Source organism: Erinaceus europaeus, chromosome 4 (genome assembly GCF_950295315.1).
Source record: "Erinaceus europaeus chromosome 4, mEriEur2.1, whole genome shotgun sequence".
In the NCBI taxonomy this organism is placed as follows: Eukaryota; Metazoa; Chordata; class Mammalia; order Eulipotyphla; family Erinaceidae; genus Erinaceus; species Erinaceus europaeus.
The window spans coordinates 101,222,175-101,248,220 of record NC_080165.1 but is presented as its reverse complement, the minus strand read 5'-3'; the positions used below and the strand labels follow the sequence as shown (position 1 = coordinate 101,248,220).

Below are 26,046 nucleotides of genomic sequence, written 5' to 3'. Positions count from 1 at the left end.
AGAAGAAGGATTGGGGTTGGTTAAATAGTCCACTTGGATAGTGCACTTTTTTTTCATGTGTGTGTGTGTCCATCCCAGGCTCAAGTGCTATGGTCTCTCCTCTCTTTCTTAAAAAAAAACATTGAAGGAATGGGGCCAGGAGATAGTTCATTCATTGAAGTGCCCACCTTACCATATTCACACGAGAGTGCCATGACCCAGGGGAAATTCTGTACATGGTGGGGAAGCTTTATAATGCCTCTGCTCCCTCCACACATACAGCCTCTTTCTCTATTTCTATTTACTTATCTTTAAAAAGTCAAATTATTTTAAAATTGTGACATAGGAGCATGTCAAAATCATGCAAAGAGAAAGAAGCAAGAATGCCCCTCCAAAAAAATAATAATAATAATAAATGTGATAATCTGGAAGGAGTAGCCACACCTGCAGGCGCTGGTGTGAGCACTCAGGTTGTGGTGCCCATGCTGGGGCCATGTCCAAAGGCACCTGCGTCAGTCCCTGCTGCCTCTCCCTGGGGACCAGGCACTCTCTGGAGACTCCGTTTCACTCTGCCCCATCTCCACAGACCCTTCTTATGCCCCATCAGCGTCATAGCGATGCACAGGGAGTTGTCTGTCCCCAGCCTTCTGTCAGCTGAGACTGGGCACCTGTGATGTACTGGATGCTCTGAAGGAGTTAGTACGTCAGGGGGCCCCAACACCCCAGCTCAGAGCAGAGTGTGCCAAGTGCCTCAGAGACCTCCCAGGAACTCAACTGAGTAGTCACCACCACCTTGGGGATCTGGTGTCACCCCTGTGTGTCCCTGGAAGATGGCTGAGTGATCTGGCTTCCTGGGCTTTCTGTGTCTGCTGTTATTGTCAACCACCAGAAGCCAACACATTCCCCACACTAGGGATGGGGCCCAAGACAGAAGTCTTGTCCTCAAACCACACTGACTTCTTATGCTGAGGGGACCCCTGCCATGTCATCAAATGACCTGGTTGCCCTCTTTTTTTCTAAGATTCTCCACTCCCCCAGTTCCTGTATCTGCAGAGTTCTTGTGTTCTCAACTAGCTCATTCTCTCTCTCTCTCTCTCTCTCTCTTTCTCTCTTTCTCCTCCTTCTCTTCTTCCTCCTTCTCCTTTCCAAAACTACAGCTGGCTTCTCTCCAAATATACACTACAGGCCTTTCTCTTTCCCTCCCCTTCATCCTATCTGCACTTATTTCTTGGTAGAGAGCAGGACTAAGTGGTGGGCTAGTCACACTCTATGGTAACAGAGCCACAGGAAAATAAAGCATTTATTTAGCACAACTGCCAGGGCTGTGGATATGGGAGCATGAAGTGCTGGTCCCTTGTCTCTTCCCTGGATCCATCTGTCTTGTGGGCTGTGGCCTTGGGGCCTGGGGCAGAGCTGGGAGTGAGGATACTTCACATGAGCTCAGGATACCCTATACGAACTCAGAGCCAACTCGACCCCCTCATGACAGTGTTTTGATGTCCACCTGACAAGTGAAAAGCATGCCTGCCTTCTCTTCCTTCTGAGTTAATCACAGTGGGGCACCTTCAGTGTCAGAGCACAATGCCAAAGCCACAGCTCAGTCTGGTCTGGAACCTGTATGGAGCCTAGAGGTGCCAAGGCTTCAAAGAGAAACTCCTCTAAAGTATCACCACGAGGTGAGAGAATTCCTCTTGCCACCAGCATGGAAATGGGGCTGCAGGCTTGCAAGACCCCCTGAAAGTTGCTGGGGAAGCTGGCAAGGGCCCCAGGTCCCTTCAGTTCACCTTTCTGACAGGAAGGGCGGGGAGCTATGGAGGTGTTTCGGGACCACTGTCTCTACAGACTGAATTTACAAAGCCAGCGTCAGAGAATGGTAGAGGTACTGCTGGGTGACTGTTGTTTTATCACTAGCTGGATGATAACTCTAAATGTCTCTGGAGCCAGAGCTCAACCGAGACCATACTCCCGGGTGATGTGTAAGGCATCTCAAAACATAGCATTGCCCATCCCCAGGAGACTCACAGCTGACCCTGAGCTCAGTTACCGGCCTCCTTCTCTGCAGCCAGGAGGTGAGAGCCTCTCCTCCCTGTGTTAGGCCAGCCTGTCCCCAGAGCAGTTGGGTGGTCAGTTCTAGACCTGCTTTCTCTACTTTTTGATCACTCGGACCCAGCCTTTGCTCTTGTTTCTAGTACAGTCACTGGAGATTCACTGCTCTGGGCTATTTCTGACAGAGACAGAGACAGAGACAGAGAGACAGAGGAAAAGACACCTAGCACCGAAGCTTCCTTTTGTGCAGTGGGTGCTGGGCTCAAGCCTGAGTTGTGCACAAAGTAGATCAGTGCACTGTCCAAGTGAGCTATCTTGCTGGCCCTCAGTCTTCTGAAACTGCCTCCGCCATCCTCCCCCAGGCAGCCAGTCTCACCCTGCCCAGCCCCTAAGGGAACAAAGTGGGAACCAGTCAGAAGACTCAGTCTCTAGGCCAAGCCAAGCCCAGCAAGCTTCTTCCTCAGAAGCTCAATGTATAGCACACAGCTTGGATATGGAGGAGCCCTGGATCACGTTGACAAAGTCATGTTGACATAAAGCCAGATTCAAGAAAGCCAGGTGCCCAAAGAGTATAAAGCAGCAAAGCTTCCTCCCAGAGAGAGGCCTGCTGGGAGGGAGGAAGGGACCAGATGGGGTGGTGGGTGAGGCAGGTGACTTAGAAGCATGAGGCCCAGGGTTCAAAGCCCAGCATTGGTCGTGCCAGAGTGATGCTCCCTTCTCTCTCTTCTCTCGTTCTCCCCCCTTGCTCTGATCATTCAATAAATATTTCATAAAAAAAAAAGAGGGGTCAGGCAGTGGCACACCTGGTTAAACTCACACATCACAGTGCACAAGGACCCACGTTCAAGCGCCTGGTCCCCACTTAGAGGGGGGGAAGTTTCACAAGCACTGTAGCAGGGCTGTAGGTGTCTCTCTATCTCTTTACCTCTCCATCTCCCCCTTCCCTATCACTTTTTCTCTGTCTCTGTTCAGAAATAAAATAAAATAAAATAAAATAAAATAAAATAAGAAAATAACTCTTTAAAAAACTGATTGAAAAACAGAAAAGGAAACATACAGTGTCCCTAGAACATAGAGAAGCCTGGGGGATAAGGTCCCACAGAAGTCAGGAAACTCATAAGAGGAGAGGGCACAACATCACATTGTCTGCACCAGGAAACATAAGCATGACCTGGAAAAAAAAATGTTAGTCTGTGTGGAGAAACAACAGTACACTGCCACTAGACCCATCTCAGAAAACTCAGAATGGTATCCTAGGACTGGGCAACAGAGATGCTCACTGAGAGAAAATCAGCTTTTCTAGACCTTGAAACCACATTCTGCTCAAGCCAGCTCCACAGCCCTCTGGACCCAGGCCCACACAGGGGTTCTGAGCAGCAGCCAAGAGTGAGTCACAGGCTGGCAGAACTCTCTTCAGGCTTCTTCCTGGTACCCCAGCCCATTCCCTCCTTACCCTCCTCAGCCTCCGAACAAGAACTGGGGTGCCAGTGGAGGGGAGACCCAGATGTCCTCCCCTGTCTCCCGCCTATGTCGTGCCTGCAGCGCCCAGCCCCAGGGCCTCCTTACCCCACGGCAGCCCTCGTCACAGGGCTTCTGTGAGCACTGGGCCACACGAAGGCCCACCACAGCATCCTCCAGGTCCGTGCAGGTGCACACGTCGCAGCCTTCCTCCCAGAACTGGCCTACGGGGTAGATGGTGCCTCGGTGGACACACACCTGCAAACACAGGGTTGCATGAGCAAGCTCACTGGACACAAGCAGAGATGCAGTGAGCACCTATGGGCAACAGAAGCTGCCCGCTCTGAGAACACAGCAATAAATAAAGGCAACAGCCTGAATGTCCACCAGAAAATGACTGGCTAAAGAAGTTACAGGATATATACTCCATGGAATACTACTCTGCAATCAAAAAGGATTATACTGTGTCATCTGAGACAAAATGACCTTGGAAACAAAAAAACAGAAGCAAACAAGCTGTGAGAACTCTGGTGATTATCTGTGGGAGGTGGGAGGGTGGGGACACAGAACTTTGGTGGTGGGGAACTGTACACTGTAAGCTTATAATCTTGTAACCCTTTAATCACAAATAAAAATCAGTCAATCAATAAATAAGACAGACTGTGGGCCCTGCCCATGGGATTGCTTACAGAGCAGACTCTGTCATTGTCCCTTCCCTGCCTCCTGGTGGGGAAAGGCCACAGTGCCCTGAAGTGGCCCCCAGAGCAGGGCCTGTCTGCATCTGGTCATGTTCACCTCTTTTTTTTTTTTTTCATGTTAACCTCTTTCCTGTGTCACAGGGGAAGCTGCACCGAAGTGGCAGCCCAGGAAAGTCTGCAGAGCTTATCCCCACAGAATCTCAGCCCCATTACGTGTGTGTGTGTGTGTGTGTGTGTGTGTGTGTGTGTGTGTATGTGTGTGTGTGTGTCTGTGGGTGGCACGGGCAATGATGGGGTGAGCAGGAGCTCTGAGTAAGTGCCCCTGCCCCGCTCCCCAAGGCCATGAATGAGTAGGAGTCTTTCAAGCGATGCCAGTGACTGACCCAAGGACTGGGCAGCAGAGAGGGCAAAGGGTGACAAGGCCATTCAAAGGGGTTCAGAACCAGCATGGAGGGCCACCCACTCATCCCAGTCATGGACCATGGACAGCAATCTGAGGAAAGCAGGCCCCAATCACATCAAATGCACATCAAATGCACAGGTATCCTGAGCTCATGAAGATACTGAAAACAAAAGGAACTCTAATCACCACTGAAGGTTACGAGGGCCCACCAGTTATGAGCAATGTGTTATGAAGTTATGAAGGTTATGAGGGCCCACCAGTCTGAAAAGTAGCAACACAAAGGAATCAATCAATTGCTCGAGCTTTCCTAAAGCAGTCCTATGTCAGTATAACAGGTTCTTTTTCTTTTTCTCTTCTATTTTATTTTATTTTATTTTATTTTATTTTATTTTATTGTTTTGCCACCAGGATTGTCCCTGGTGAGCTCCACTGCTCCTGGTGGTGATTCTTCCCCCTTTCCTCTAGATTGTGAGGGACACAGAGAGATATGCAGAGGGAGAGAAGAAGAGCAAGAGTGACACTGCTGCACTGCTTGTGAAAGCTCTCCCCCCACAAGTGTTCCTCTATGGGGGCTCAGGGCTTGAACACAGGTCCAGGCATACAGAGAGCTTATGCTTTACTGGTTTAACCACCTGATTTTCTCCCCAAAGTTTTTCTTTTCTTTTCTTTTCTTTTCTTTCTTTCTTTCTTTCTTTTTTTTTTTTTTGCCCCCAGGGTTATCACTGGGGCTCAGAGCTGGCAAATACAAATCCACCACTCCCAGTGGCAATTTCTCCTCCATCTCCCCCCACCCCCCGCTCCCTCTCTCCTAGTTTATTTAATAAGTCAGAGAGGAATTGAGCAGGGAGAGAGAGATAGACAGAGAGAGAGAGAGAGACCTGCAGATCTACTTCACTGCTCATGAAGTTTACCCCCTGCAGGTTGGTAGCTGGGGCTCAAACCTGGGCCCTTGAACATGATAATGTGTACATTTAACTGGGTGCCCACTGCCCAGTCCCTCCCCCCAAAGTTACTTCTTATAGAAGAATCCAGCTAGGGAATTCATAAGAATAATATAAGTAACTTCTTGTAACAGGGTTCTCAGGCAACAAAACACCCAGGAATATTAGAACCTTTGGTTAAAATGCTGATGGTGGAGGAGACTCTTCAGGAAGGAGAACTAGGTTATACCAGTAGCACAGAATGATTGTTTTTACCCTTAAAAGTGAGACAAGGGGAGCCTACAGGCAGCTCACCTAGTAGCATACACACATTACTGTGCGAAAGGAGAGAAGTTTGAGGCCCCGGCCACAGATGGGAGGGCCTAGAGGGTGGGGGGAGCTTCACAAGTAGTAGAGCAGTGTTGCGATGCTTAACCTTCTCTCTGTGTCTCTGTCACCTTATATCTCCCTGCCTTTCATCCTCTCTCAGACCAGATCGGGCATGTTCAGGGTCGTATGGCCATGGACCTCTCATCCTCTCTCAAAAAGAAAAGATGGCCCCCAAGAGCAGTGGAATTGTGTAGGCACTGGACCCCAGCAAGACTCCTGTTGGCTGGGGGAGAGTGGGGGGTGGGACAGTGGGATAATAAATATAGGGTGTCCTGGGGTGCACCTGATTGAGCACACACATTACAGTGCTCAAAGAAGTCAGGTTCAAGCCCCTGGTCCCCACCTGTTGGGGAAAGCTTCATAAAGTGATGAAGCAGGGCTGCAGGGGTAGGTATGTCTTTCTCTCTCCATCTCTGTTTCCCCCACCACTCTCAATTTCTATGTCTACACAAAATAAATAAAAATACAAAACAAAACAACAACAAAAAAAACCCAGGGTGGTCCTGGTATGAGGTAATGAGAAGGGCACAGCACTCTCTCTGCTCTCTTCCAGCCCCCACAAAACTGAACTTGACTGTGAGAACACCCCAGACTAACCTCCAGCTTACTGTGGACACAGGGCAGAGAAGAATAGTCGTCAGCACCACAGAAAAGCTGTAAGTCAACCCAGCATGCACAGGACAAGAGACCTGGCCTGTCCCCCAGATCAAAAGTGTAAAAAATGGGGGTGGAGCTGCTGTGGATTAAAAAGACCTGATCATGTTGTGTCTATTAAAGACACAACTAGAAAAAGAGAGTGGAGGATGGAGAGAAGGAAGAGCAGCAAGCCCATCTGAGACCTGCTCCCACATATCCATAGCCTGAGCTCCTGGGCCTCGAGCTGGAAGGGAGTTCAGATGAGGCCACAGACGTACAATGGTGAATGTCTGTCCTTCTGGCTCTGATGGGTGTTCCACTGGCAACCACTCCAGGGCATCCCTTCACCCCTAGCTGCTGCCCCTGTGCTCACGTCTTCCTGCCACTGGTCTGGATCCTGACAGCTCAAGTAGGTGGGTCTTCCCCCACGACTGTCCCCTAAGTCTCGGACACAGGGTCACTACCATCTGTTGACAAGTCACTCATTTTATACCAAGCTTAATAGTAGGCTGCATTTTCTGTTTGTCCTGTATCGCCTGACACATTACCAGCCTGGCAGAGCAGGTGGATAGATAGATGGGTAGATGAATGGATAGGTGGACAGATGGATGAATGGGCTGATAGACAGAGTTAGCAATTAGGCAGTGGGAGGAGGTGGTGGTAGAATGCCTGGTTAGGCGCATTCATGGCCACACACAAGGACCTGGGTTCGAGCCCCCACTCCCCACCTGAAGTAGGGATACTTTATAAGTGGTGAATCAGGTCTGCAAATGTCTCTTTTTCTCTCTCCCTCTCTGTCTCCCCCTCTGTTCGCTCAATCTCTTTCTATCCAATAAAATAGAAGAAAAGGGAAGGGGGAGGAAAATGGCCTCTAGGAGCAGTGGATTTGTAGTGTGGGCGCTGAGCCCCAGTGAGAACCCTGGTGGCAAAAACACTCACACACACAGTTAAGCAATAACTCGTCTCTAAAGTATGCATGGAAGCTTATTTTATTGGGGCATCATGAAAGCCATGACTTCTCTGTTTTTCTGTGTGAAAATGGATCATGCCTTTTCCTCATCACAGACCCCTGCAAGCGTCAACCCGGCTTTGACCTAGCACGTTATGATTGGGCCCTCCTCAATCGCTATCGAACAGGCCATGGCCGGTGTGCCGCTATGTTCCATCGCTGGGGAGCCAGAGACGACCCGAACTGCCCCTGCGGCTCCAGACAGACTATGACCCACATAGTCAACGACTGCCACCTCTCCAGATTCAAAGGAGGTCTCGAAATTTTACATCAGGCTCAATCTGACGCTGTTGACTGGCTACAGAAGAAGGGCAAATGCTAGAAGAAGGATGCCTTTTCCGATGGCCCAGTATTTCCTCAGCTAAACTACAAGCAAGTTATTTTAAAGGGAGGAGCCGTGCCAGGGCCCTGTTTGTAACCTTCTCATCCGCCACCCTGAGAACAAAGTGGTTCTCTGCAAGCCCCTCCTGAGCCAGTGAGACTCCCCTCAGGATGAGCTGGACACTGACCGTCCAGCCTTGGAACCACAGGGCATGGCGCAGGGGCAGCAAGGTCAGCCGTCCTGTCCCTGAGGAGCACACATTAAACTGTCAGCCCCTACCTTGTCGGGGAGGCAGGTGGTGGTGGTGCAGCCACAGTCATTGGTGACGGCCGAGGCCAGGTAGCCCAGTGGGCAGCTCACAGTGGAGTTGGCACAGCTGCATGCACATTCATACTCATCGCAACACTGGGTCTTCCGGAGTGCTGGGGTGCGGTGTGGGGGGCAGGATGGTGGCAGCTGGCTCGGGCACTCCTCTTTCCTGCAGACTGAGGGACAGCCAGAGGTGACACCATGCCCTGGGCCCTGACCCCAGCCAGATGTGAAGGCACTCAGCTATGACAAGGTCCCAGGTGCCAAGTCATAAAATGATTTATAAAATAAGGCTATCTATACAACTGACAAAAGGCTAAGAACCAAAATATATAAATAGCTCACCAAACTCAGCAACAACAATAAAAAAAAATGACCTCATCAAAAAGTGGGGACAGGATATGAATAGAATACTCACCAAGAAAATACCCAAAAAGCCAATGGATATATGAAAAAATACTCCTAGTCATTGATTGTCAGAGAAATGCAAATAAAGACAACAATGAGATACCACTTCAACTCCTGTGAAATTGTCATACATCAGAAAAGGTAGCAGCAGCATGATGCTGACCAGACTTCCCTGGACAGACAACCCCACCAATGTGTCCTAGAGCTCTGCTTCCCCAGAGCCCTTCCTCACTAGGGAAAGAGAGAGACGGGCTGACAGTATGGATTGACTTGTCAACGCCCATGTTCAGCAGGGAAGTAATTACAGAAGTCAGACCTTTAACCTTCTGCATCCCACAGTCCTTGGGTACATACTCCCAGAGGGTTAAAGAATAGGAAAGCTATCAGGGGATGGGATGGGATACAGAGTTCTAGTGGTGGGAATTATGTGAAGTTGTACCCCTCTTATCCTATGGTTTAGTTAATGTTCCCTTTTTATAAATAAAAAAAAATTTTTAGAAAGAAAGAAAGAAAGAAAAGATAGCAGCAACAAATGCTGAAGAGGCTGTGGAGACAAAGGAACCCTCCTGCAGTGCTAGTGGGAATGTAAATTGGTCCAACTTCTGTGGAGAGGAGTCTGGAGAACTCTCAGAAGGCTAGAAGTGGATCTACCATGAACAGTCAGCTTCTAGCCAGTCTGCACATCAACAGATAAGGTTGGTCATTGACATCTGGTCATTGAGTGGAGACCATTGAATAGAAATCTGCCCCCAGCCACCAGGGGTCGCTACTAACACTTTCCTTCACCCAGTTTCCCACAGACCAGTTTTCACTAAAATCTATGTCATCAGCGGAGAAGCAATTACAAATGCCAGACCTTCCACCTTTTGCACCCTGTAATGATCCTGGGTCCCTACTCCCAAAAGGATAAAGAATAGGGAAGCTATTAAGGGAGGGGATTGAATATGGAGCTCTGGGGTTGAGTATTGTGTGGAAATGTACCCCTCCTATCCTATGGTCTTGTCAATATTTCCATTTTACAACTGAAAAGTATAAAAATATCTATGTAATCAAGACATTCCTGCCCAGCAGAGGCAATTAGCCCCCTCCCTTCTCACAGTCCTCACTCTGTGTCACCTGTGAGGCAAACTGCTCCTTTTTATAGTCTACCCTGCCCTTCTCTTAGTGATTATTTCTTAACTTGCTTATCACAATAAACTTTATCAAACCTTTGCAGCTGCCTTATTCTCTCTCTGTCCCCTGTGCATCACTGACCAGAAAAAAGGCAAAATGTGCCTTCACCAGGGAGCTCTGACCCTGCATGTGAAGTCAGAAGGGCTTCTGAGTCCAGGCCAGAGGGCATCAATCTGCAGGCAAGCAGGAGTATTCTCAACAGAAGAGTGGTGTGTGTGTGTGTGTTGGGGGAAGTTCTAGTGGCAGAAGCCAAAGGGGCTGCTCTTTGCCTGCTGTGCACATCTGGAAAGGGACAGCTCCTTCCAGCTGTTCAGTCTGAGGCAGAGACAAGCCCAGGCACAACCTTGGCTGCTCCACCTTCGGATGTGCCATGTGTGCTCATGAGCTCCCCACCTCCCTCATGAACCAGGGAGGTGATCCCACATCGCTGGGTCCTCTGATAAGGTGAGGGAAAGAGCTGTCAAGTGCATACAGTTGTTGCCCAGGCACCTGAGCTCCTCCGCCATTCCCGCCTGCCTTCAGTGAATGCACCCTCCCACTCTTGAGGTCTCGCACCCAGGAGTTCCATGAGCTGGTAAATCCACAATGCTGGACTTCTAACAGGGATTCTCAGGGATTAAGTACAAAATTTGGTTTCTTGGAGTGATTTAACTTTAAGTCAACCCTGTGCTAAAATTATAGCATTTATCAATGAAATACAGAAACATACAGAGGGGTGCTGGGGTGACAGCATAATGATTCTGCAAATGCCTTTCATGCCTAAAGATCTGAAGTCCCAGGTGATTGAAATCCCCAACACCACTATAAGCCCAAGATAAGCTGGGCCTTTGGTGTGTGTGTGTGTGTGTGTGTGTGTGTGTGTCCCTATGTGTCTTTCTCCCTATACCTCTCATTAAAATAAAATATTTTTAACAAGAAAGAAATACAAAAGAGGAAATTATAACTTGCAGTGGGAGGGATAATGTCCAAAGATGAGAACTAGAAGGACAGTGCAGAGGGACTCACACCAGACTCACAGGCCTGAGGCTCCAGCGGTCCCAAGTTCAGCTCTGGGCCACTAAGTGCCAGAGTTGAGCAGAACTCTGCCTCCTTTCTCTCATGAAAATAAACAAACAGATCTGTTTAAAAGGGTCCAGTGGTGAGGACAAACAAAAGAGCACTCCCTCCCAAGTGTTGGATGAGAGGATGGGAGCATCCAGAAGTGGGTGCTGGAACCTTCTGTTTGAACCCTCCTCCCCCCCTCCCGCCCCCGTAAAGCAGCTTCAGCAACTGGAGGGATTCTTAGAGTTCAGCCAGGGGTGGCATTAACCCCTCTGCTCCAGATGTACCCCAGACCCAGATTCACCTGACTGAAATACAGGAGTGTCCCCAGGCCATGAGTGACCACACTCCCTCCCCGTGCCTGTATCTGTGCAGGTCTTACCACAGGTGAAGTTGGGTATGCACTCGCCAGGGTTGGTCAGTGTCAGCTGGAGGCCACCTTCACAGTGAGGTGTCTGGGGCTGGTCACAGTTCTTCAGGTCACACACTGAGGGCCAGGAGGGGGAGAAGTCCACTCAGAGTCCAGAAAGATCATTTATGTTCAATTGGGGCACTGCATCCCTATCCATACAGACCCCTACTGTCCTGGCTGATGGTGATGAAGAAGTAGTGGTAACTTAAACAGAGGTAGAAGTGGTGGACATAGATGAATTGATGGGTGGGTTCATGGATGGGTAGATAAAATGATAGTGGGTGGATGGAGGCATGCATGCATGCATGCATGGATTGATGAGTGGATGAATGGTGGGGAGATGGATGGGTGGATGGATGGGTGGGTGAATGGTTGGATAAATAATGGGGAGATGGATGGATGGGCAGGTGGGTGCATGCATGGGTAGGTGGATATATTGATAGGTGGAGAGATGGGTGAGTACATGGATGAATGGATAAATGGATGGATAGATGGATGGATGGATGTTGGTATGCTTCTAAATTCTGCTTCTAAGATCCCCTCTGTTTCACTGGTTTAATCCCTCCTGCTTAACACTGTATTCTATTTACATAACCACTGTTAACTGAGCACCACCCTGCCTCCAGGGCATTGGTTTAATCCTCACTGTTTTACACACTTTTTCCTTCTCCCCACCCCCTATCCTATGTATATCCTCTTCGGATCTGACTCTTCCACCTCAGGATATATAAGGACAAGATTGTGATTAGAGATAGCTTAGATTGTGCTGTGTTCCACATGAATAAAGACTGAACTGCGTACCACTCAGCCGTGAGTCCCTGGTCATCTCTCTCTCCCACCCGTGAAGCTAGCGCAACATAATGGTGCCTGAACAGGGACCGGCACCAATATGGCACCTAACCTGCCCATCCCGAGATAAGTAAACTTGGCTACCCATCCACCATGGGCTGCCTTTCTACTTATGAAGAGGTTTCCCAAAGCCTCTACTCCTTCTTCATGAGACAGTTTCTCTGTCTCTGGAACATTTTGCTCTAGGCCACACTTTGGTTCCCTGACCAGGAACTTTGGTTCCTTATGACCGTGATCATAGAGCTTGGGAGGTGCGCGGAGATTTCTCCTGGGACTTTCTGGACTTCCTCTCCCATGTTTCCCATGGAGAAGGACTACTCTAACTAGAAGAGCATTCTCCAGTACCCTGGCAGTCCCCCAAAATGGAGACACATAGTTAGTTCTACCTTCCTGATTCGATTCTTTCTTCGATGGGAAGACGTTTTTAAAAATGGGTGCCTGCAGCAATCCAGCGGGAACCGTCAGAAGCACCCTACATGGAATTTCAAAGATCTTTTTGGACTAGGATACCCTCCGGGGACTCATGATGCTACATGGTGAGATCTGGATAATCTGGTTCAAGGTAAAAGAAGCAAAAGCTGCCTATGGCTTTTCTCTCGATTCCCCCCTCATTGTTCTCTCTGAATATCTTAAGTTTGCTGTCTGCTTTCAGTTGTGTTTCATAAAAGAGTGATTTGAATGACTAAATTTTTGTATGACATTGACTTTACAAAAAAAAAAAAGCTGGACGCAGCCATGATTTCTAGAGACATCCCAAAACAATCCAAAAATTGTTTTTTTCTCTTTTGATTTTTTTTACGTCTTGGCATAAATGTGAAATGTTTAATCCTAAAAACTGTATAAATATGGGTGGGGTAGATAGCATAATGGTTATGCTAATGATTCTCATGCCTGAGGCTTCTAACCATGGTTCTTCTATTGAGCTTATGCTGTTTAAACAACCTTTAAAAGTTTTGTTTCACAAGTAAGTGAAATACAGCTGTTGTCTTCACATGAAAAAACATTTGCTCAAATGGAACCCCCAGAAATCCATTTGGACCCCTGTTCTCTGACATTGCCCACAAGATGGCATGACTACAGCAGCCCCCCGAAACCAATGATGTGACCTGGCGTGACCTGAAGAAACTGATTCACAGACTCCAAAGCTCACTCTTGACAGAAAAGCGGAATTACAGTGGTTGACCTTCCCCATTGAAACAGATGTGCAGCATTTCATCCGTGGTCATTTGCTTTAGGCTGACACTTCTATCGAACTTACTGTCACACCTCTTGGACACTTTACATAACTTTACAGCAGTTTCCCTTTACGCTGCTGGGTTTCTCAAAGACTGATCGCAGCAGTGCATGGACTTTACAGCCAGAGCCTTGGGACTCTATAGGCCACGCCCCCCTCACCTGCAGGCTCTTCCCACAGAGGCAGGAAATGCCCTTTGAGGCATGAAACACCCTCAGAGGCAAGAGATGCCCACAGAGGCAGGAAAAGCCCTTTGAGGCATGAGATGCCCCCAGAGGCAAGAAATGCCCTTTTGCCTGATAGGCCTTGCCCTTTGAGGCAGGAAATGCCCTCTCAGGCCTCCCCTTGGCATCACACTGATTCTTGCTGCTCTCTTACTTGTTCCTCCATGTCTTCTGCCAGTTCTTTTGAAAATGCCTGTATGATATAGGTTTCTGTTGACCCCACACTCCTGATACTTAACTAATGGCCATTAGTTAAAAAGAAAGGGGGAAATGTTGGTATGCTTCTAAATTCTGCTTCTAAGACCCCTTCTGTTTCATTGGTTTAATCCCCCCTGCTTAACACTGTATTCTATTTGTATAACCACTGTTAACTGAGCACCACCCTGCCTCCAGGGCATTGGTTTAATCCTCACTGTTTTGCACGCTTTTTCCTTCTCCCCACCCCCTATCCTACGTACATTCTCTTTGGACCTGACTCTTCTGCCTCAGGATATATAAGGACAAGATTGTGATTAGAGATAGCTTAGATTGCACTGTGTTCCACATGAATAAAGACTGAACTGTATACCACTCAGCCATGAGTCCCTGGTCATCGCTCTCTCCCACCCGTGAAGCTAGCCCAACAGATGGATAGATGGATGGATGGATAATGGAGAGGTGGGTGAATGGATAGACAGATGAGTGGGTGAACGGATGGATGGATGGATGGATGGATAATGGGGAGGTGGGTGAATGGATAGACAGATGAGTGGGTGAATGGATGGATGATTGATGGATAGATAAATGGATGGGTAGATGAACTGGTGAATAAATTGAAAGATGGATAATGGATGGAGGGATGAGTGTTTATAATCTTTGGCAGTTTGGCATGACTCTCCAGCCCTCCCCACTGGTGACTATCTCAGTCAATTTTTTATGGACTTCAAACTCCATGCTGCAGAATTTTTGTAAGAGCCAAATCTGATTTTCTAGGGTTGCTCTTTCCCTCATGGGAAGAGCCAACCAGCCTTTGCCCACATCCCTTGGAAAGCTCGGCATACACTTCAGCACCTGCAGTCTGGAGCAACTGGGCAGGAGCCATGCCAGAGGTAGGACCTACCACACTCATACTCTGGACAGCACTGGCCTCCATCCTGGTGGAGACGGGCCACTTCGCATGGACCACACACAGGAGCTGAGGGGAGAGAAGACCACAGCATCAAGGAAGTAGGGCCTCAGGGGGTCCCCCCCTCAAGGAGCACTGAGAGGGGGCTCACCTCTGGGTGTGGGGCAGGGCTGCATGGTGCAGTTGATCTTCCGCCCTCTGAGGCACATACAGATCTGGCAGGGCTGGTGATCTGGAACCCAGGTCTCCAGGAGCTGAGGGTGCAGGGCACAGAGAGGGTCCACACTTAGGCATGAGACCTTGGAGCACACAGGACCCCACACACCCCATCTCTCAGTCCACCTGCAACCTGGGAGGGCCAGAGCCTGAGTCTCCTCTATTGAAGCCATGCAGAGGGCTTAAGAGGCATGTGGGGATGCCAGAGGAAAGAGGCCACCAAGGCCTGTTCGTACATGCTGCTGTTAACTCAAGACAGGGTTTGAAGCCTGGGAGAAATGGTGCATTTGTGTTTTTCACCCCATCTTGGATGGAGCTTGAAGAAATCATGTTAAGTGAGATAAGTCAGAAACAGAAGGATGAATATAGGATGATCTCACTCATAGACAGAAGTTGAAAAACAAGATCAGAAGGGAAAACACTAGGCAGAACCTGGACTGGAGTTGGTGTACTGCACCAAAATAAAAGACTTTAGAGTTTAGGTCCTGGAATATGATGGCAGAGGATCTAGTGGGGGTTGAATTGTTATATAGAAAACTGTCAAATGTTATGCATGTACAAACTATTGTATTTACTCTCAACTGTAAACCATTAATTTCCCAATAAAGAGTTAAAAAAAACACCTGTGAAGCTTCCTTACAGCCTTCTCTGGTAGTGAAACAAAACTAAGCCATGAGAGAAGTTATGTTAAGGGGCTGTTTAAGGAAAGACTCCTCCGTGAAAAGACATTAGCACCCCCTTCCCCTGAACCCTGCAGGGGCCATCCCTGGCCAAAATGTCTGCATCCTGCATCAGCATCTTCCTCCACCTGACTGCTGAGGCCAGAAAATGCAGGTGAATGCAATGTGAACATCTGGAGACAGTGGCTGAAGTTATTCCCCTCAGGGTCCACCTCAGTGTCCTGAAACCCACTTAAAAAGTAGGAGGCTGAGACTGGGAAACTCTCTCTCTCTCTCCTCTCCCCTACTTCCATAAATACATACCACAGGCCTCTAAAGCATGTAATTTCTTTTCTATCCCTGCTTTATCTCAATGAACACTCCTCTCCCTGAGACTTGGCTCTCTCTTGTGATTCTTCCATGTAAATGTTAGCCTAGAACCACTACCACCAGAAGGGCTTAGAGGGGACCTCAGTGCCCTGTTCCCTCTTGCTACAGTTGGATCTGGAGCCTTCTTTGTCTTGTGCCCCCCACTTGTAATGCAGGGATAAATATTACAGCTTGCTAAATGCCCTCAGAGTAAGGGGCATAGCACCAGATGATCATAGGCAGGCGCCGAACCTCTTCCTTCAGGAAAATTCACTCTCCCAGGAGGCTTTAACAAGGCCAGCCAGGAGCACAGACCCTGACATCCCCAATAAAGCCCTTTCTCACTAAGGCTATGCTTCTCAAAGCTCCAGCACCTGGCCCCAGAACTGGCTAAACTGTTAGGCCATGCAGACAGCAGAGGGCACCCTTGCACCAGGACAGGCCAACTCTGGGTGACCCTGTCTCATCCATAGGTTCCAGGAGCCTGGACAGGACTGGAGAACAGGTCCTTTAATCCATGGAAGCTCATAATTCAGTAAAGATGGCAAAGAGCAATTGACATAAGCCACAATGAGAAAAAAAATGGAAGATCAAAGCCCAGGGTCAGAGAAGGGACACGGGCAATCTATCATGCAAATAAAATGTAAGCACAGAGCCTATGAAGAAATGAGAGAGGAAATGCAGGCTCCAGGCACTAAGCTTAGGTGACAGAGGAGGTTGTTGCCAGTCTGAGCTGAAGCAGCCCCCCAACACTTTAGAGGGGTCAGACAGTGCTGGGTTCTGGATCCTTTCTGGGAGAGCTACAAAGGTACACGTCCATCGAGTGCATTGTGTAAAATAAACAAGAGCTATGGAAACTGGTAAATATTTTGCCCTTCCAAAGTTACCATGGGAGATTTATACTTGGGCTTATTTCCCTAAAGACAAATTTTCTAGGCTTTATTTTTCAGCTAAAGGAAATTCATTGAATAGACAAGTTCTTCATATAAGAGTTTTATTCTTTCTCTGCCTTGAAAGTAAAAGCTGAAATTGTAGGTCGCGGCTGAATGAGAAATCTGGCTTTAGCCATGTTTCTGAAATCATGAAAACAGGCTGTGCTCCCATCACAGATTATGAGCAATTTATTAAAATATACCTATTTTCATATATTGATTTTTTGATGGTTTGAAAGCATTGTTTACACAACTTAAATGTATATTTTCATGTGCTAGACAGAAGGTGAGAGCAGTAGTGGAAACGGGAACTAGGGTCAGAGAGGAGGGACATGGGGGAGAGAGGAAAGGGGACAGAGATGAAATCCACATGTTTCCTGTTTCAGAAACCTGCAGACATCTGGAATCCCTGAAGCCAGAAACTTTGCAACTGTGAACTTGCTTCACAGAATGTCAAGGAGGAAGGCAAAGATCATTTCTGCCTCATTCTATGAGTACCTAACCACTGACAGTGAACTAATCTACAATCATCATTAGATGCTGGTACCACATGTGCAAACTGTCACCATCACTGGAGCCCAGCAGAAGCCCAGTAGCTGTGCACATCTGAGGACACTGGAAGGTTCTATCTCCTCACCTGCGAGTATTCTGATACTGCAGTGACTGCTCTTGGCAAGTGGAAATATTGCCATAGAAGATGACTGAGCTTCCTCCTGGTTTATCTGTTTCATAGTAAGAATAAATGCAAAAAAACCCAAAACAAAGCAGAGAAAAATGGAACCACCCATCGAGCAGCCTTATAGATCTTTATGTTTATATGGGCACCAGTTAGCTCAGCATTCAGCTCACACTTCCACATTTTCTTTTCTTCTCCTTCTCCTTCTTCTTCTTCTTCTTTTTAACCAGAGCACTGTTGAGCTCTGGCATATAGTGGTGCAGGAGATTGAACCTGGGACTTTGGAGCCTCAGGCATGAGAGTCTGTTTGCATAACTATTAAGCTATCTACACTCCACCCTCAGCTCACACTTCCAAGGAGACCACAGAATGGTTTGGTGTGGTGAATATCACCTCACCCCATCTGAGCTTCAGTTTACTCCTAATTTATACAGTGGGACTTGTAGTAATGGTTCCACAGGGCTCTGGGAAGAATCAAGTGAAATAATCCATTTCCTGGATAACAATGTCAGGGACAGAACAGTGTAGGAAGTAGAACTGTTGTTCTCTGTCTTTAAAATATATATGTATCTGTTGGGGAAATGGTGATTGACAGGCTCTTACTATCACCATTATACATTACCCATCTCTCTGTGACAGGTGCCAACAGACCACACCATCCACTGAACTGTCACCTTCATCTGCGGCAGGACACTGGGCTCTGAACCCTCACTCACGTCCCCACTTCAAAGGCCTTGGGTCTGCTGCAATAAGCCAAAGGTCATTAAAGCTTCACCCTGCATTTCTCCTTCGGTTTCTTAAGTCCTGCAAGTAAGGTTATCAGGTATCCATCCACCTTCTGACTTATTGCACTTAACATGATTCCTTCAAGTTCCCTCCAACTTACAGCAAAAGAGAACATCTCATCCTTTCTTAAAGCTGAATAGTGTTGGTATGCTTCTAAAAAACCCTTCTGTTTCATTAGTTTAATCCCCCCTGCTTAACACTGCATTCTATTTACATAACCACTTCATTCTATTTAACTGCTGTTAACAAGCACCACCCTCCCTCCAGGGCATTGGTGGTTCAGTGGCAGAATTCTTGCCTGCTCTGCCCCCTCTCCTTGTCATACCCTGATTTTCACCAGTCACTTTTCTCTCCACCCTCTCTGCGTCGCATACTGTTCCCACCCTACTGGGATAGTATATTTATAAGGACAAGATTGTTTGTAGTTTTTAGTTTTAGCTTAGCTCGGTGTAGATTGTGCTGCATCCTGCATGAATAAAGAGATACTGCCTACTGCTCAACCATGAGTCCCTGGTCATCTGTTACCCGCCCGTGAAGCCAGCCCGTCGAAAACAACAGAATAGCATCCCATTGTGCACATTAAAAAACTCCTTCCTTAACCACTCATCTGCCTGCTGTCATGTGGGTTGTTTGCAGTTTGGGGCAGCATCACGGCATGTGGGTTGTTTACCGTTTGGGGCAGCACTGCTTGCATCATCCCCGAGGTTGGATAAGCCAACCTGACCTTTTGTGGTTAAATATCAGCAGCAGGTCACACCAGCTGCAGTACTTGCAAGCAAAGGCTCTCCATGGTTGTGATGGAGACACTGCGGCCTCCAGTCACCATGGGCATGCTCCTCCACCCAGAAGCCAGCTGTGCCCCATACGTGCTCAGGAGCACTGCTGTCAAGGCTGCAGTCCAGGTCCCTGTGCATAGACAGATACACACACTACAGACGCTATAAACACAAGGCTTCATGTGCTGAGATATAAAAGCTCTTTGAAGTCAGACGGAGCTTCGAACTCCACATGCAACACCTACTGGCATCACTTACAAGCTGAATCCCTTTTCTCATTGAGGATTTGTGAGTATTTATGAGATGATCCAAGATGTCCCAGTGTGTCCTGTGGGATCCTAGCTCAAGGGGACACTGCCAGTTCACACACACACACACACACACACACACACACACACACTCTAGCACACAAGTTCCATGATCAAATAAGTTTGAGAAGAAAAGACACTCTTAAATACTTGCAATATACATTAGTGCATTAACAACTCTGAAAGTTCTGTAAGACCTTGCAAAATAAATGCTGTTTAATGTGTCCATTTAAATGCCCTGGACCACAAGTATCTATCAGTACCCTGTAAAAATGCCCTTTGAAAAGTATTGAGGTAACAAATGTGCAGTGCCTAGCACAACGCAAGGGACTTAACCCACTATAGTAACAGCAACAGTAGGGCCCTGAGGTGGTACACTGGGGTAGAGTGTTGAACTTGTATGCATGAAATTCCAGGTTCAATCCCTGATTCCCAGCACATGTGCCAGAGAAATGATGTGTTCTCTCTCCCTCTCTCTTCCCAGAATATGTGCCAGAGAAATTATGTGTTCTCTCTCTCTCCCTCTCCCTCTCTCTCTCCCTCTCCCTCTCCCTCCCCCTCTCCCTCCCCCTCCCCCTCTCTCTTTCCTTCCCTCCCTCTCTCCCTCCTTTCCTTCCTTCCTCTCTTCTACCCTCCTTCCTTCCCTCCCTCATTAATAAATCAATCTTTAAAAGAATCACCCTGTAAAATATTTTCTCCCCACCCTTCCTAGATTTTCCAGCATGCTATTCACTTTCAGTTATAAAAGGAGGAGGAGGAGGAGGAGGTGGTGGTGATGGTGGTAGTGGTAGGTGCTCTTAACACTGCAGTGTTCGATCACACAGCTGATGTGGGATTTGAACCTGTCGCACTCCAAAGCCATATGACACATTCCTCCTCTAGCCTTCAGCAGCCCCCTAGTGAGTCAGCAGCTGCTCCCCTCACTAGTGAACACACACACACACACACACACACACACACTGAGCCTGAGAGCAGCAGCCCCCCAGAAGGACAGGGGCAGGCCTCCCACCTGGTGACGCATTCCATCATCACTGACACACTGGGTGCAGGCCTCCTCAGGGACACAGGTCCCCTCCAGCATCGCTTTTTCAGGGGGGCAGAAGCAGCCTTCAGTGGGGTTCTCCCCACAGAAGCTCATGTTGCCTTCACAGTGCCGGGGACAGCCACGCTGGCAGTGGTTGTAGACCAGGGATGGGGGACATATCATAGCTGCAGGAGGAGAAGGAGAAGACTCTCAAGCCCAGAGTAGCCAGAGGGTGGAGGCACAATTGGTCCCTGGCTGGCCAGCTGGCTGGGGCACTGAGGGCCACTTCCCACCATGGCTCTTTTTCTGTTTTTAAAAACAATTTGTATTTTTAAATTTTTATTGTTTACTAGATAGAAACATAGAAATCTAGAAGGAAGAAATAGAGAGACACCTGCAGCACTGCCTTATTGTTTGTGAAGCTTTTCCCCCTGCAGGTGGGGGCTGGGGGCTTGAACCCAGGCCCTCGAACACTGTAATGTGTGCGCTCAGCCAGGTGCACCACCATCAGCCAGTGCTCTCTTTTCTTTGCATTTTGCTTGTTTGTTTCCTCTTATTTCCTTCTCTTTCTTTTTGTTTTGGTGCATGCATGATTTCCTCACTCCAGCTCACCGTTTTGTTTTTTTTTCATTCCAAGGAGACAGTGGGAAAACACCCCCACACCTAAGCTTCCTCGGTTGTCACAGCACCTCCCATGTGGTGTTGGGACTCAGACCGGGGTCCTCCCCTGGGAACTATTCCTCTGGCCCTCCATAGTTTTCATCCTCTCTATTTTTCCTGGAGACAGACCTTGGTATGGAGTCACACAGAATAAAAACTACTTTTCCCACTTTCCTTTGCAACCAAGTGGAGTCACCTAACTAAGTTTTGCCCAGTGAATGAGGAGGGCCAGAGCAGCATCCTATAGAGTCCTGCAGGACTGCTGCTTAAAAGGAGAGTTGCACGTGCCCTCTGGGTCTCTGTCCTGCTTCTTGCTCAGAGTGACCAAGTTTGTGCGGCTCTGGATTTTCCACTTCAGAGTGACCAGTCATTTGTACTTGGCTGATGCCTGTGTGTCTGATACACGTTACAACTGTCTGAACTTTAGCAACACTAAATGTCAGGCTGTTGAACATTCATGACACATTTTTACATAGAAAACTATGCCATGACTTTTCCAACAACCCAAGAGAAAGGATTACGCTTTGAATCATGGATGCTCAAATTATGTCTACCTCAGGGATGAGAGATGGCTCACCCAGTAGGGTCTAGCCTCTAGCACGACACAGGTTTGGGCCCCTGTCTGCACTTGGGAGGGAGCTTTATAAGCAGTAAAGCAGTGCTGTGCTGTCTCTCTCCTTCTCTACATCTTTGTTCTCTCTGGAGGGGAAAAAAAATCTATTGGGAGTGGTAGAATCATGAGGCACAAAACCTCAGTGAAGCCCTGATGGCAAAAGGGTAAAAATACTTCTACATTGACCACTTCATGGTACTAACTGGGGGTCTAGATAAAAGGAATCTACAAAGGAGGGAGGGGGATAGTTTAACTGGTAGAGCACACACGTCGCATGCCTGATGGTTCAGTTCTTGATGAAGCCTGTATAGAGGGGTCCTCTGACTTCCCTATCACCTAAAACTCTCTCTCTGCCTCATATGAAGAACATCGTTAAAAACAAATCATTTAAAAAAAAAGAAGATCCATGCTCAAGGATCTGGGTTCAAACCCCTACTCCCCATGTGCAGGAAGGAAGCTTCATGAGTGGTGAAACATGTATGGCTGGTATCTCTCTGTCTCTTTCTCTGTCTCCCTCCCTTCTCAATTTCCCTCTGTCCTATCAAAGAAAAATAAAGTTAAAAGGAAGGGAGTTGGATGGTAGTGCAGTGGGCTAAGTGCACGTGGTGCAAAGCACAAGGACCGGCATAAGGATCCCAGTTCAAGCCCCTGGCTCCCCATCTGCAGGGGAGTGGTGAAGCAGGTCTGCAGGTGTCTGTCTTTCTCTCCCCCTCTCTGTCTTCCCCTCCTCTCTCCTCTTCTCTCTGTCCTATCCAACAACAACAACATCAGTAACAACAACAATAATAACTACAACAATAAAATAACTAGGGCAACCAAAAGGGAATAAATAAATAAATATTTTAAAAAATTAAAAGGAGAAAAAAATGGCTACCAGTAGCAGGAGATTCATCATGCCCCAGCAATAACCCTGGGAGAATTTAAAAATAATAAAGAAAGAAGAAAGAAATGCAGAGGCCCAGAGTTTGAGCAAATCCAGGATGCACTGGTCTCCATGCGTGTTGGGAGGGGCATAGGAGCTCACCACAGAAATCAGGAGTCCTCCAGTCCACGCAGACCCCATTCACTCTGCAGAGGTGGGCATATGAGGAGATTGTCTCACAGGCCTGCTCCTGGCGGCAGCTGTCCTGCTGGCAGATGTCATAAAACGTTGCAGGAGCCAAGACTTTGTGGCACTCAGTGAATGCTGGTGAGAAGAGGACCTGGCAGTAGGAGGCGCTGGTCACAGGACACGATTCCTCAGGGACACGCTGGCACGTCTGCTCTGCCTTTGGCACCGCCCAGTCCTGAACAAGTGTCTTCCAGTCTGTGGTGATGGTACCATCCCTCAGCATGAAGTCGTTGGCCCCATTCTCATCACAGGTTCCTAGAGAATCAAGACAAGGCAGCAGTTAGACCCAGAGAGATCAGATCAGCACCCAAGTGTCCAGAAAAACTGAGCAAGGAAGGTACTTAGTGGCCATGGGAAAGACTGTCCCTACCACAGAGGCCTGGCGTCTTTGCAGCCAAGGTCTTGGGGCTGAGCTGCAGCTGGAACTCATTGTTCTGTGGCGTGAAGGTGAAGACGTGTCCGAGTTGGCTGAATCGAACCTCGTGCATGATGGCGCCATAGATAAGGACCTCCATGTTTCCGCCCAGGTAAGGAACAGAGACCAGCCTCCCATTCACGGCCACCTGCCCCCAGAGCAAGGCAAGTCCACGGTCAGGGTGCTGAGGAGTCCCCAGATCCCCTTCCTGGCTATTCAGGAAACATCCAGCAAGTCTTAGAACCACCACCACGCTTGACTCCAGCTCTCAAAGAGGACAGACCAGAGGACAACAGACAGACAGACAGGCTTGTGGCTGGACCTGAGTGCCCAGGAAGTAAGGTCTGTGTGTGCTCAGAGAAGGGTGATGTCCTTCTCCTGTTGCTCTAGCTCAGCAGGAAAGTGGGTCCAGGGGCAGCAAACAAGATGCTTCTCAGTAATTTTTGTTGTTGTTTGCCACCAGGGTTTTTTTTTTTTATGTTTCACTAATGATTTAATATTGATTTACAAGATTATGAGATAAAAGGGGTATAATTCTGCATGGTTCCCACCATCAAAGTTCCATGCCCTCATCCCCTCCACTGGAAACTGCAGTAGTTCTCCCAAGACCATAGACATGGGTTAACTATTATTTTTATAATTGTATATATACCTTTTTTTTTTTTCCTATGGCCCTGCCTTCTCTCCTTTCTAAATCACACCTAAACCTGTTACTACTTGCAAATATTCTTCCTTTTATCAACTCTTCTCTCTGGGTCCTGATGGAACTCCAACTCTCTGAACTGGAATTCAGAGCCCTTTGTTCATCTTCCCTAACATTTCTCCTCCTCTGTCTACCAGGGTTTTTACTCCACATCTACACAATCCACCACTCCCATTGTACTCTTTATTTTTCATTTTTCAAGGTAGCGGGTTAGGGGACTGTGAGAGAGATGCCAGTCCACTGTCCCACTGTTTGTAAAGCTTGTCTTATGCAGGTGAACTCACGTGGTGGCTGGGGACCCAGACCAGAGTTCTTATGGCAAAATGTGCACTCTACTGGGTGAGCTATCTCCTGGTCCCACCAGTACTTCTTTCTTCTCTCCCCCTCCACCACCACCCCCCACTTTTGGTTCTCTAGACAATCTGTGGAGGCCCTTCCAGACACCCTATCCAAACTGCTCACACCCCACAATGAATATATAAATTTTGCTGTAAAAGTTTTGGAAGCCTTTTTTATCATTTTGATTTTTTAAATTTTGGCCCCAAGTTACTAATTTGATATATCACGACTTGTGTTTTTTTTTTCAGCAATTACTGCACATAATCAAGGATTCTGGCAAAATGAGAAAAAAATCTAACTTACAAGTTGTTTTCACAGAATGAAATATGCATGATTGCTAAGTGAACAAGTAGAGAAATTGGCATAACATCACCTCTTGTAAATATTTAATCAAACATGGATTCGTGTCAGTTTTTCAGTTTTTCTGCTCTGAATTTTGTAGTCATACATTTTGAGGAGGCCCTAAATATTTTTCAAAGGCCCTAATTTTTCCCCTCTGTGGAAATTTTGCAGGCCCTTGGCACAGAGTTCAGAACACCTGCAGGCTAAATAGTACTGGTGCTCACCCCATTTTTCCAGCAGTGTTAGAAACTGACACTACATTCATAATTTCATGCTACCTAACACTGAACCTTTCTTTTAAAAGTGGCTCCAGAACATGAAATTACACCTAAACAAAGGCAGTGAACCCCTTCCAGGAAGACAGAACTCCACTAGCAAGGCAAAAGTCTGAGGCTTAACAGAAGCACCTGCTGGAAGCCACTCTCCCCCCCCCCATGCCCACAAGGCCTCCCCCAAGCCCTGCAGTCCCCATGCCTCCTGGCCACAGGGAGCAGCCCTCACCTCCATGTCACTGTGGAGCTCCACCGAGAGGCCATCGTGCTTCAGCTCAATGGATTTCATGCAGGTCTGCCTCACTCCTGGGCTGCAGGCTCCATTATGGAGAATCACCTCTAGGTCCTGCTCCTTGTTTTGAAAGAGGACATACGAACAGCTGCCCGTCAGCTTGAAATTCTGTCCATCGAAGGTCACAATGTGCCGGGTGGAGCTGCCCATACACACACCTGGATGGGGGAGAGCGAATGAGGGATAGGACATGGCCCAGCTGCCCCTGCATCCTCAGGGGCAGATGCCCCCAGTCAGTCTGAGAACTGAGCAGGCCCTTTGAGACATATGCCATTTCATTTGCAGATTAGGAAATTGAGATTCTATGACTCAGGATGGCTTAGTAACACTTGGTAATTAAATATTCCCCTAAAGAAGGTTTAGAAGGAGAGGTGTTACACAGGAATGTAGAAATTTATAGAATCATACTTTTTAAATGTCTAAATGTGTGAAATGACTGATATACTCTATAGGGAGGCCTTGGCCCAGGAAACAAAACTAAGTTCCAGAAGTGTTAGGATCTGAAATCCTGAGGAGCTAAGCAGGCCGTGAGCTTACAAACTCATTACAAAGAAAGTTCACCTAGAAACATGCATGTCCTTTCAGCTGCCAAGTGACTCAAGGCTCAAGTATCCCTGTCGACGTGATCCCATCAAAGATCACAGGAGAGATTTCTGAAGCCAAAGCCAGTGGCTGGATCTCATTCACTGGCCTAGGCTCAGATTCTCAGGGTTTCTGTTAAAACCCCACATGGGGAGACTAATCATGCTACATAGAGGTAAGATGTGATAAAAATCCCTACTACCAAAGATGTCCTTCCAGAAAAGCCAGGATCACTTCTGTGGTGATGGGCAGATTAAACCCCAAGAGCTGAGAAGCAGATTCAGCAGGTAGGTCAGTGAGTCCAGCTGCACTAACACCTTACACTCACACCAGGTCAGGGCAATCCCCCATGCCG

The 26,046-nt window shown here is 47.8% G+C and overlaps 1 protein-coding gene across 1 annotated transcript in view; it reads right to left on the bottom strand.

Annotated features, from left to right (window-relative positions):
- Window positions 1–26,046, bottom strand: part of VWF (von Willebrand factor) — a 146,431-nt gene that overhangs the window by 18,591 nt on the left and 101,794 nt on the right. The window contains exons 35-43 of the mRNA XM_060190227.1: window positions 25,047–25,267; window positions 23,117–23,309; window positions 22,660–23,001; window positions 20,348–20,547; window positions 14,768–14,870; window positions 14,611–14,685; window positions 11,175–11,279; window positions 8,141–8,346; window positions 3,592–3,741 (exon numbers count right to left, since the gene is read on the bottom strand). Coding sequence (XP_060046210.1) covers window positions 3,592–3,741; window positions 8,141–8,346; window positions 11,175–11,279; window positions 14,611–14,685; window positions 14,768–14,870; window positions 20,348–20,547; window positions 22,660–23,001; window positions 23,117–23,309; window positions 25,047–25,267 — 1,595 coding nt within the window. The remainder of the gene's footprint in view (window positions 1–3,591; window positions 3,742–8,140; window positions 8,347–11,174; window positions 11,280–14,610; window positions 14,686–14,767; window positions 14,871–20,347; window positions 20,548–22,659; window positions 23,002–23,116; window positions 23,310–25,046; window positions 25,268–26,046) is intronic.